Below are 13,233 nucleotides of genomic sequence, written 5' to 3'. Positions count from 1 at the left end.
GGATACACTGGTTTCAAGGTTCGGTTCGGTACGGTTCGGTAAGTTTTAGATATAGATAAATGAAAAAATTGGCAGATAAATTTCCTTGATTTTTAAAAAAACATTTATTTATTAAAACTAACAAAGTATTTTATTTTATTTTTTACATTGAACAATGATGGAGCTATTCTTTACCCATCTTCTATGGTGTTTTCTTAGCAGCATACTGTATAAAACAAAACAGCTCCCTATAAAAACAAATATGAAAATGTTATATTGTTGTAGTAGTTATGAACAAATACAAAGATGTAACTTTTTATATGGAACTCTATAACTCTTTATATTGAGTGTGTTTTTACTCAATTGGTTCTTTATAGGGCTTATGTTTTTTTTGAACAAAGCAGGAATTACGGTCTGGCTGAAATGGGCTCGTAAAGGAATATTGTAACGGGGCTCAATTACATTAAGCATGTTCTTAAAACTATAGTTTTCTACTATAGGCGCTCGCTCAGTCAGTACGCGCTGAAGTCTCGTTGCAAAATGGCTAATGCGTTTAACAGACCAGAAAAAAGAAGATCCTCCAATAACCAACAGGTCTGGTGTTTAGGTGCACTTTGGATTCCCTGTAATGGTGATGATAGAATTTTCTTTTAGAGAGAGTTCTTTTATTTCTGGTCTGTTAAACGCACTGGCCACCGCGTACCATGCATATATATATATATATATATATATATATATATATATATATATATATATATATATATATATATATATATATATATATATATATAACATTTTAACTGGTGTTGTTCTGTCTTATTTTAATCTATGGGCACTCCTAGTTTCAAGTCACTTTCAAGTTTCAAACAAGTCACTAAAACAATAATCGTTTATTTTCAAGATTCCAGAAGGTTTAAGGTTTTTTTTTTTTTTTTTTTTTTTTCTCAGTGATCCCACTTTTATAAATAAATACATTTACATGACTTGTCTAGCTATTCTAGTCATCCGGAACAAATTGTGTATGGTTGATTTACAACACAGAAGCATCACAAAAATTGGTATAGAATTAGAAGAGTCATAAACAGGCCTAGATTCCATGTTTTGAAAGCCTTTCAAGCGTATGTTTAATTACTCTTTAATTATCTGTTGTGAGGCATGTTAGTGTTGATCACATCATCATCAGTCTTGAGTGCGCTGATATCAGCGGCAAAATGTAATCAAAACAAGAGACGGATGGAGTGCTGTTGCTCAGCAACTGAGCTCATATGAGTGCACACTCAGAATACAGACAGTGGCACATCTTCATCAGACTGCGTTCTTATTAGCCTGTCCTTACAGCAAAGACACTTGAACTCCTTTATTCCCATCAAACTCCAAAGAAAGCTGTGTGTTAAAAGATTATACACAAAAAAAAAATATAATAAATAAATATCTGTACAAACCCCGTTTATCCTAATTATGTTTCTTGTGTCGTCAGAAAGCGTGCGGATTCAGTCACTGAATGGAAGTTAATTTTCTTAAGGGAGCATGTTCTAATTGTTGACCACAGATTTCCAGTTCAGGCTGGAGTGAAATAAACTGTAATCATGCTAAACATAGTACATTTGTGTTGGCAGCTGGTAGAGCTGCTGTTAGCTGCTCACCTGCAGGCGAAATAGAGTGGAGTGGCTCCAGAGACATTGGGTCTGTTGATGTCCGCTCCACTGTCCAGGAGACACTGCACTGTCTGTGAGAAACAGAAACATCACATGAACCTTAACGGAACTACTAAACAAAAAAATAATAATCATTTCTGAACTACAAATTGTAAGCGTTCAAGCTGTGAAGACAGATAGATTTCGTACAGTCTTGTGTCCGTTCTGGCAGGCCACATGTAAGGCTGTCTGGCCCATGGCGTCCTCCACGTCCACATTAGACACATGCTGCACCAGGTCATGAAGAAGCTCTGTCCTTCCATTCACTGCCAGCCAATGAATCTAATCACATGAAACAATGACATAAAGACTAAAAAAGAAGTAAACAGCACTGCATTAGTAAAACAATTTTTAGTTTTAACATATTTAATTATTGAAGTTTTGTATAATATTCTGAGTTTACATTTGACTGTTTTTTATTCATTTTGACGAATACTGAATCAGTTTTTGTGCAGTGAGATGAGTAAATACATGTTCATATTTAGTCTAGAACTACAGTGACATCATGTTCACACAGCGCACACAACGCTTCTGCACTTCTGATTTCTCTCAACATGGCAACACCAGAGCTATCAGTCAAGATACAGGAAACTAAGTAACTGGCCTATTTGAAAAAAAAGTAACTCCAATATTTCATTCTAAATTAATAAAAAAAAATAAGTGTTACATTAAAAAACAAAAAAAGTATACAGATCTGTATACTATATCTAATTACGTAACTTGCGTTTCTTGCAATGTGTTACCCTCAACACTCCTGCTCAAATGCTTAAAATTAGTTTCATTAGACTTATTTAGTTTATGCCTTCCTTAGGTATTTCTTCATTTCTTCATCATAAGGAGTTTCTTCATTAAATCTATTACTAAATATTGATAAAAATCATTATTTTAAAAGTGGGTGAGTAGAAGTGAATAAACAGTAGTTTTCCAGCAAACATCTGAATATATATTTAAAAAAAATGGTTTTGAAAATAAATGCAATTGGCAACTTTATTTGTTTTGTGTTATTTCACATTTTTGATCACTTTACTATCACATATACATTTCATATTCATAACTATGAAAATGGTAAATAGTAATGTTATTATCAATATTATTCTTGTCATTGTTGTTTTGTGTGTCTTTCTCAAATGTGCAGTTTTATCACCCTACTCACAGCAGTGAGACCTTCATTATTGCAGATATTAACATCAGCGTTGTACTCTAACAGTCTGCCCATACACTTCTTCTGTCTGTGAAAACAGAACACAACATGAGGAAAAAATGTTAAAGCAACTCAACATAAATGCATTTTTTCAGATACCATCTTTTGCAAGCTACACACACAAACGCTTAGGTTATGTATATACAAAGCTTGAGGGATAAATCCTAAAAAATGTGATTTGTTTTGCTTCCAGCAGGTGGCAGACCTGCACAGAGTTGATAAAACTCTCCGTTTACCCGTTTCTTGCAGCTAGATGCAGAGGTGTGCAGCCGGAGATATCCTGATAGTTTGGATTCGCTCCACGCTTTAACAGCAGGACAAGACACTCGACCGATCCACAGCTGAAACAACAGCAATCTCATGAACATATTCATTGTGGGGTCCTCCGAATAACTATTTAAACACTAGTCAATACATTAAAATATGGTAATAATGTGAGAATGTGAAAATATCTTACTTGGCAGCAATGTGTAGAAGGCTTCTTTTAACACGTCCAAAGGCATAGTTGACATCAAACTTTGAGTTTAAAAGCAATTCAGAAACTGACCTATGAGCAGAAAATAAATAAAAGATATTACATTAAGCTATGTGGCCAAAGAGACAGAAGTTTAAAGGAGATGACCGCCGCCCAAAGAGGATGTTAAGCTTGACATCCTCTTCTTTAGCTCCAATTACGTTTTATAGTAGGTCATCACTGAGCATGTCATACATACTGTACTGGAAACAGAGAGGTTAGTATTGAAGCTGCAGGAGTGGGTGGCATTCTTTTAGGTTTGTTTAGACTGGGAATAAAGTTACTGTGTTTCTGTTTCTCTTGGCTTTTGTTAGGTCATTAATTGTGACACTCACCTGTGTTGGTCAGCCATGACCATGGGCATGAGGGTGTACACCGCTGTTTCACTGTCTAGAAGAAAAGAAAACACATTTTTCAAATATATTTTCTGTAACAACTTGCAAACAGCTGTGGAGAATGGAAAATCGTCTTGTAAAATACATCAGGGTAGTATATGCGGGATCAAATAAAATGGGAGTTTTACAAAATAAGAGAACAAATTAAGAAAAACTATGGAGAACTAAGTCAAAAGTACTGTCAAGTCAAAGTGCTGTCAAACGATTAATCATGATTAATCGCATCCAAAATAAAAGTTTTTATATATTTTATATATTTTTTATATAAGTATATTTATTATGTATATATAAAACCACACACATACAATATATATTTAGAAAATATTAGCATGCATATATATATATATATATATATATATATATATATATATATATATATATATATATATATATACACGCATGTGTTTGTATTTATATATACATAATAAATATAGACAGTACACACTCTATATTATGTGAACAAAACTTTTATTTTGGATGCGATTAATCACGATCAATCATTTGACAGCACTATTATATATATACACACACACACATATATATATATATATATATATATATATATATATATATATATATATATATGGGGCCTTGCAAAAGTATTCTTGTATATGTATATTTTTTTTTCAAGTTGCTGCATTAATTTTTTTCACACATCAATCTACACTTCATGCATCATATTGACAAAGCAAAAATAGAATTGCCACAACTTCGTAAATAAATTAAAAATAATAATAATAAATACAACATAAGTACATTGCATAAGTATACATACCCTTAACTAAATATTTAGCTGAAGCAGCATTATAGCCTCAAGTTTACGGTTAACACCATTACAGTTTTTTTTTTTTTTTTTTTTTTTTTTTTAATGCGACAAGCTTTGCTCATCAGCATTTGCCAATTATATGCTATTCTTCTCCTCACCTCCTCACTTCTCAGCCTCTGTCAGGCTGGATGGGGGCAGACCACTGATCTATAATAGAGAACTGGACTGCTCATGACGTCATGAAAGTGAAGCCACCACGCCATCATATTGGTAGTCCCTAGTGTGCGTAAATGTTCTATTGAATTAATAGGAAATTGTATGATTTTAAAGGGACAATAAGTAACTTTTTAGGTATTTTATTATCTAAAATCAATATTTTTATTCATAAATATGCCCTCAATGGTGTACAAATACCTATGCCAATGTTTAAACTAATCCTTGTAAATGAAGAATTTATTATCTTTATATACATGGGACGGGTAGGTCGACGGAGGCTTCCATGTAGTTCCGCCATCTTGCAAAACTATAATAGCAGAGAGGGACAAAAAGTACTAAGCCAACGCGTTTCCACAACGCGTTTTCGGTCAGAGCCAGAAACGCAGGTGCAGAGCAGTGAGAGGCGCTTGAAACTGCACCGGCAAGTTTAAAAGTCTGGATTTCATTCTTATTATGGACCATACATATGCCGCGCCACAGGAGAAAACATCGTCGCCAAAACAGTCAAAAATAGAACGTAAAAGGAAACGTGACCGTAGATTACAGAAAACAAGAGTTAATGTCAGGGAAGGTTTTTCTAGGTGGAAAGAGCTAATGCTTGATAAAGATTTCAAAAGAGACGCTAAAGTGGCCAGTTTTCTTCTCAACAGGTAAGTCAGTGTTACAATCTATATTATAATATTTTTTTTATATCTAACAATGCATGTAATTCAGAAAATATAACGAATAAATTAGACATAACTACTAATTACAATATTTCATGTTTCCACAGTCAGTAATTCATACTGTAACATTCGTTTGTTAGTTGTCATGTTGCAGTTTGTTTGAAATAACACACCTGTTCACCTGAAGGAAAACTCAACGAAGTGCTATTAGAAGACATCCTGTCAAAGCTTTTTGGTACATATCGCCTACCGTAGATGCAACGCGCATTTGAAAAAGAGAGGCGCTGGAGAGCAAAATTAGTTTGAATGCAAAATACAATTTCACCACTAGATGGGAGTAATTCCTACTTACTGTCCCTTTAACGAGACAACATCACCTAACAAGTCAGCGTTTTAAAATTTGAAGTATCTCTGTACATTACTACAATGCAAACACCCTAGGCATGTTCACAGTTATTTTTTAATGTTGGGAATTTCCCCGACTTTACAGTAGCAAACATCATGAACATGATAAACATTAGACAGACATGACCTGAACACATATATATAACAAATGACAAATTGCTCATTCTGAAATCTGATGAAAGATGTATGCTTTGTATGCCTTTATTCGCCTTGTACAGTTATTCATTACCTATATAATTTTGTTAAAGTGTTTTTATCCATACAGTAGGTGCTAACTTCAAATATTTCAACAATGATTTCGTTAACAGCATTCATTTTGAAGCAAGCAATGATTTATACGGTGGTTAAAATAATTATTAATCTAGCATACAACATTTTACATGGATATGGTAATGCTAGTAAACATAGGGCCTAATTGCATTATTTTAGAGAGTCTGAAATAGATGTTGCTCAATCAGGACAGTTAAAATATACACAGAATTTATATAAACATAAATAACTGACTAACGTTACAGTACAGGCATGAAGCTTAGATTCAAGATGGTATGTTAAGCTTTTCATTTCAGTATAGAGAAATATAGTAATAGAGGCTATTGTATTATTCACTGTAATATTCACTGAACAATAGCCCCTCAGCATGAGGTGGCTACCAGCACACTTTACCTTTGGGATGATACTATCCAGGAGATCAAGTCAAGTTAAGTCAAGTCAAGTCTGCTTTATTGTCAATTCTTTCACATGTACAGCACATACATACAGAGAATTGAAATTGCTTTACTCTCAGAACCTCTGTGCATACAGATAACACTAACAGTAAAACATAAAATCAAAGAAGGATACAGAGTAAATATAAAATACAACTATAGAAATAAGGGCATGTAAAAAAGGGGTTAAATAAAGCAGCAGAAGACATAGCAGATAGACTGTAAACCAGTGAAGTAAACAAACAGTCCAGATAAAATTATTGTAGTGCAAAAGATTATTCAATCTGATTAAAATAATAAAAAATGCTTAGTGAGCAGTTCTTTATTATCCTTTATTTATTATTTATGTTTAATCTGCAAACTTAATGAAGAGGTTTGAGTTGTGTGACGGTGTGCAGTCATGGGTCAGTAGAGTGAATTGGAGGGGGCTCAGCACACATCCTTGGGGGGCCACAGTGTTCGGTGTGATGGTGCTGGATTTGTTGCTGCCGACCCGTACTGCCTGAGGTCTTCCATTCAGAAAGTGCAACAGCCAGTTGCACAACGAAGTGTTGAGCCCCAGCTCGACCAGTTTGTGAATGAGCTGCTGAGGGATGGTACTGTTGAATGCTGAACTGAAATCTATGAACAGCATTCTGACGTATGAGTTTTTTTTCTCTAGACGTGTGAACGCTAAGTGGAGGGCGGTGTGCCGATGACGTCATCGGTCGAGCAGTTGGACCAATAACCAAACTGGAAGGGGTCCGTGGGGGGGGGGGGGGACTTGATACAGTGTATGAGTTGCCATTCAAAGCTCTTCATGAGAATAGGAGTAAGTGCAACTGGATGGTAGTCATTGAAGCATGATGGAGACGGTTTCTTCGGGGGCTGGAATGATGGAGGTAGCTTTGAAGCATGTGGAAAAAAAACAAATACTTCAAAAAACGAATATCAAAATGACGGAGGGGGCGGTGTCACGGTGGGAAAGTGATGTAACCGGTGTCATGGCTAAAAACCGGTTACACCGTCAACACTGTCTATCGCGGCAAGCCTACAAGGCATGTGACAATGGGATATGTGCATCTTCCCAAATTGGTAATGATTATAATTTATAAATCTGCTGGTGTCAACAACAAAAAAAGTTATAGCACATTCTTAAATGTTAGTATTGTAATTGTACAGTTGTTCTGTTGAATAAAATTAAAAAGACAATAATAATTATAATAAATACAACAGTAACCACAAAATATTTACTATTTAAAAATGTATTATAACATTCACACATTGTGTTCAAATTGGGATCTGTAATATTTTTTAATGTTTTAAAAGAATTCCCTTCTGCTCACCAAGGCTGCATTTATTTACATGCCTGATTAAAAAAGGGGCCTAAAAAGGCCTCAAAATATTATTTTACTAAGTTATTAAGTTAAAGTGTGCTTTGTTGGAATAATGTCTGCTAGAATGTAAAATAATTTCAGTGTTAAATAAGTATTTTTAAATAGTTGGTTTGTATTGGAGTACAATGTTTGAAAGTAATAATTTATTCCAGATAGTGTTGTGATCACTGATCTATATATGACTGGATCGCTCATCGCATTCTAAACTAAACAACAGGCAGTGAAGCCACTGGAATTGCCCAGTCCGCCCTTTTAGTAATCCCAATACCGCGTAGCATATTTAGCAAGTAACTTCGTTGTCCTTTCTCTCGAAATGGGCTTACTTTTTGCTTGGTTCATTTGGCTTGCTCAGCTAAATATGTCTGTTGAGCCCCTTTCACACTGCACGTCGGACCCGCAATATTTCCGGAACATTGCCGGGTTGCCTTCTGTGTGAAAGCAACCACGTCCCGGGAATGATTACCGAATTGAACCCGGGACGAGCGCTGTGTGAACAAAAGCCAGATCTAATTCCGTGTCGAAGTGATGACATGCGTTATCGCGCGACTCTTTTACCGGCTGTTTTGAAGGAAGATCAACGTTCGCAACGAAAACATATGTGCAAACTGTAATGAAGCAGAGATCAGTTAGTTCCTCACTTTCCGCGCTGACGCCGAGTTCGTTTGCTTGCTTCAGTGAAAATATAACGTGCCAAGCGTTGTCGACTCGTACATTACATGTCACGCCCTGATGTCACGTGTCGTTGCGGGATCTTCAAGGGTTGTGTGTGAAAGCACGCACATATCCCGGGTCATCACTGGCAGTCTGAAAGTGCAAAATCTAGCGACCAGGGAACAATTGCAGGAACACTTTACCCCTGTATTTGCCAGAATGGCAGTGTGAAAGGGGCTCAAGTGTGTAGTTGCATGTGTCAATGCACCCAGTGAGTTCACACACACAGCGTGCACCGTTTTCTCCATCTTTCCAAAGTGATCACTCAGTTGCGCTCCTGAGGTGTCTGTAGTTGCTAAGCATCCATCAGCTGCGATCTCCGTTACAACAAGGACATTTCAGTAATGGATTTCCACCACCGAAAAACCTTTGCTGTAATTCTGCTACAAGATTTATTTTAAAGAGTAAAAAACTCTGCAGTGTTTGGGTGCACCCCATTTTTCAAAAACAATGGGAAATTTCACCCCCGAAGGAAGCTGATTGAGTTGGTTCTTGTCACGTGACCTGTTGGAGCAGAGATGTTTTTCAACTAGACGCGGCGCGGACGGGCCTGGAAAAAAACGAGCACGTCGCCCCGCCTCTCTTCCATTATGAGCGTGCATACCGCATTTGAAATAACGAACTTGAGCACAAATGTTTACTTTCGGTTAACGGTTAAATGGTAGGGCTTTCACTTTTCATTCGGAAATCGATTGCACAATCGATCGGACCAACCAAAAAAAGTTTCAAAAATGAAAATAGGGAATCAATTTTAACCAAATATGTACTCTATTAATTTTAAAACAATTAAACAAATTATATATTTAACAAAAATCACAAACAAGCAAAAAAGAAAATAAAGAATTCCGAAATTGCAGAAGGCATTGCGAAAGCTAGACTTAAAATACCCAGCAATTTTACACGCTTATAGTTTCACGGTTTCAATAGCTGCATCTAGTGTTTTCAAAGAAAATGGAGGACAACAGCATGATGAGTAATGAAAAGGAGCCACCATTGCCAGCTGACAGAGACCCGCTTTTGTGGTGGAAGATTGGCAGTACAAAATACCCACACCTTGCGCAGCTGTCAATGAAGTAGTTGTCCATGGGACATCAGTGCGGTCGGAGCGCGTCTTCTCAACAGCTGGACATATAGTGAATAAAAAACGCTCTGCTCTGGACCCCGAAAACGTTGATCAACTTGTTTAACGTTACCTGTCCAATAGTTTGTAATGGGTCTAGCCTTTTTGCGCATTCCATTATGCCTGCCTAGTGCCACCTAGCCCAGTTGTTGGTTACGTTCAATAAAAAACACACATGTCCATTTAAAGTTTCATTTTTGAACAGTTGTTTGAAATGGATTGAATCATTATTTAAAATAAATGTGAAGATTTTTGAATTGCCTAAATCATAAATGCTGTTGGCATTTCTTGCTCTGAATCTACCATAAAATCAAAAATAAAGGTTTATTGATCTTTGAAAAGGTGTACCTGTGTTATTATGCCATTATCATTATATTAGTTGAAACTGGTCTTAGAACGACAATAATATCATTTATCGCGATAATTTCTTGGACAATTTATTGTCCAGCAAAATTTGTTATTGTGACAGCACCAATGAACACACATTAAGTTATTATTGCCAACTGTTTTATAATATACTACTATACTGAGGTGCAGATAATCGCCACTATGTGCAATAAGTAGTATAAATAGCAGACAATCCTGTTATTTTAACAGTGTAAATAGAATTTATAGATATTTGCAGTTAGTGCAAATAACAAATATTGCTATTTGCACTTAGTGTTAATAGCCTTCATCGGCCTTCTTGAAACCCTCTCAAACAACAAGGTTTTTTTTTTTTTTTTTAGGATTTCTGACCCCCAGCTGTGATCCTTGGAGTCATTGGCCACTTAAACGCTCCTTCCTCACAACATTAAGATAATATAGTCACATATCCTCTCACTAAAGAGAAATATTTATTTCATAATGAGATTTTCTTTATATATATATATATATATATATATATATATTAATTAAAGGTTAGATTCATTATTATTATTATTATTATTTATATTTTTTTATGAAAGATCAAGTGGATAAACACTGCAGATTTATTTTCACAGATTTCTTTGATCAAATTTGCCAAGGGTATGAATAATGTTGAGCACAACTTAAGTATATATTAGTTAGTTAGAAAGCATATTGCTTTTATGTATTTATTATTATTATTATTATTATTATTATTATTATTACCACCACAACACCTAATTATTGTTTTTAACCTTAATTTTGTTGTGAAATATGCACGGACGTGTTTTCGTGTTAATCAGCCAAATTGTATGGCCGTAGACAGGAATCCTGTCCGGTGTGCCGAAGAATCATGCTATGATTATCAGATTGTGCTACCAAAAATATGTTTGCATTGTTTTAAGGGTAAGTTTAGGGTAAGGGTATGTACGGACGTGTATGTTTACCCTTACGAAAATGAACCATGGTTTTACTACAAATAAAACCAAAAAACCATAGTTACTGTAGTTAAACCATGGTAACCACAAATTAACCATGGTTTTGCTATTTTAACCATAGTTTAACCATGGTATTTGTAGTAAATCTGTGGTTTTACAAATGGCAGTCAATACGCCAAAAAACCATGGGTTACTACAGTTTTACTATAATAAAACCATGGTTATTTTTCGTAAGGGTAGGTAGGTATAGTCATATATATATATATATATATATATATATATATATATATATATATATATATATATATATATATATATATATATATAAAATGCCTGAAACCACATGAATAAGAAGCTGGTAGCGCAATCTGAAGGGTAGCATTCTTCACTATCGATTTGTGCTGCCTATCTTTTTAATGGGAGGTAGCACAATCTGAGCGGGTAGCACAAATCGTCAGAACACCGGAAGCCGAGATGATTAGAATGTATCAAGGGTCTCCTTGACAACCTCAGTAGTCCTCAAAAATAAGAATGTTTGTTATCTGTCGCGTGACGTCTCACCTTCTGGGAGTTCCACAGTCCTCGCGCGACGCAGGGAACGCGTCAGTCGATTCAGCTGTACATTCAAATGCTCCATCGCTCGTTCCATCATATGAGATGTCCAGCAAAAAAAAGAAAAAAAAAAAAATCAGCTCATGGAAGACGTATTCCTTCACTCTCTCTCTCTCTGAAAAGCCAAAGCCTCGATCTCTTCCATCTGTCTTTGGCTGACGCGCTGAGTTCACGACTCATTCCACCGCACAATATCACCCCATCGCTCTCTGATTCATTTTGTGGAAATATTTCCTCATGGTGTCTTTCTTCCTGTTTTCATTGCAATGCAGTATGGGAAATGTAGTCTTGGGACAGACACACATGAGTCAAATGTCCATGACGTGACGCCATCCAATAAACTGGTGGTCATGACCTTTAAACTATTCAAAGTGTATTTTAAGCGATTTCTTTCTGGCCTAATTGTTATAAATTATTCCATATTTACAGCTAAAATGTATTTAAACACTAAATGGAAATGTTTTAACTAGCATATTCATTACAAAAAAGAAAATCATCTCAAAATAAGTTGCTTTACAATATTAGCTTGGTGTAGTAAAATAAATAAGTTCAAAATAGAAAATGATTATACATAAAATTCAGTGCAACCATTCAATAAATGCACAAATAAAAATATGGGTTTTAAGACTGGCTTTAAATGTGGTAAATGTTTTAGCACATCCAATCTCTTCCGGAAGCTTTGGGTGGCATCATGGCAACTAAAAGCTGATTCCCTTTGTTTTGTGTATTTCTAACTGACTCTGTCCAAATGATATGTGTGGTCTTTTAGGTTTGTATATAATTTTAGTGAGCATATCTGAAATGTATTTATGTCCTATAGGCCATTGAGTGATTAATAAATGAGTAAAATTACTTTAAAATCTCAAAGCAAGTGTAAGGACGTGATGACTGATGTGATATGCTCAGATTTTCTGGTTCTAGTTAGAAACAGGGTAATATGTAAAAGTAAAATTAGTTGAATGTGTTTGTGTGTACAATAGGTGTGTGTTTGTGTGTATACCTGGTATTTATAAAAATATGGGGACCAAATGTCAAATTTTTAGGTCCCCATGAGGAAACAAGCTTGTAAATCATATTAATAAAGTTTTTTTTTGTTTGTTTGTTTGCTTTTTGAAAATCTGAAAATGCCAAAAGTTTCATGTAAGGGGTTGGTTTAGGTGTAGGGTTGTATATATATATATGAAAGACCATTAAACAAAATAACATGCAGCCTAATTTACAAAATTATATATGCAATGTAATTTTACAAAATGCTAATTGCTGCAGTGTAATTATAAAATATATTAAATATTCAAAAATAATAAATGAAAATAAACAAAAATAAATAAATTGGCTTTTAGCTCTATTCATTGCCATAGTAACTTACACTCAACGGTTAACCTGCTCCGGGGCAGGTTATGTACTGGGTTAGAGATCTCAAACTGAAGGTGGACCAATCAGATGTGAGAAAAGTGACACATGTCTGACACAAAGTCACTCCAGTTTATCTTGCTCCAAATTAAATGTCACTAATGCTAAAAAAAATAGAAGTCTGGCTTTAATGATAATTA

The 13,233-nt window shown here is 35.1% G+C and overlaps 1 protein-coding gene across 1 annotated transcript; it reads right to left on the bottom strand.

The window, feature by feature from the left end:
• Positions 1–916: 916 nt before the first annotated feature.
• On the bottom strand, positions 917–11,946 carry LOC127977083 (E3 ubiquitin-protein ligase HACE1-like). The gene is made up of 8 exons (XM_052581770.1): positions 11,633–11,946; positions 3,724–3,778; positions 3,332–3,421; positions 3,111–3,215; positions 2,827–2,902; positions 1,824–1,955; positions 1,623–1,705; positions 917–1,362 (listed from the first exon to the last, which is right to left on the bottom strand). Exons 1-8 carry the CDS (start codon positions 11,721–11,723, stop codon positions 1,257–1,259), a joined length of 738 nt encoding a protein of 245 aa, XP_052437730.1. The 5' UTR covers positions 11,724–11,946; the 3' UTR covers positions 917–1,256.
• Positions 11,947–13,233: the final 1,287 nt, after the last annotated feature.

The sequence above is a fragment of the Carassius gibelio genome, chromosome B18 (genome assembly GCF_023724105.1).
Source record: "Carassius gibelio isolate Cgi1373 ecotype wild population from Czech Republic chromosome B18, carGib1.2-hapl.c, whole genome shotgun sequence".
Taxonomy (NCBI): Eukaryota; Metazoa; Chordata; class Actinopteri; order Cypriniformes; family Cyprinidae; genus Carassius; species Carassius gibelio.
This window is presented reverse-complemented; position numbering and strand designations above follow the sequence as displayed.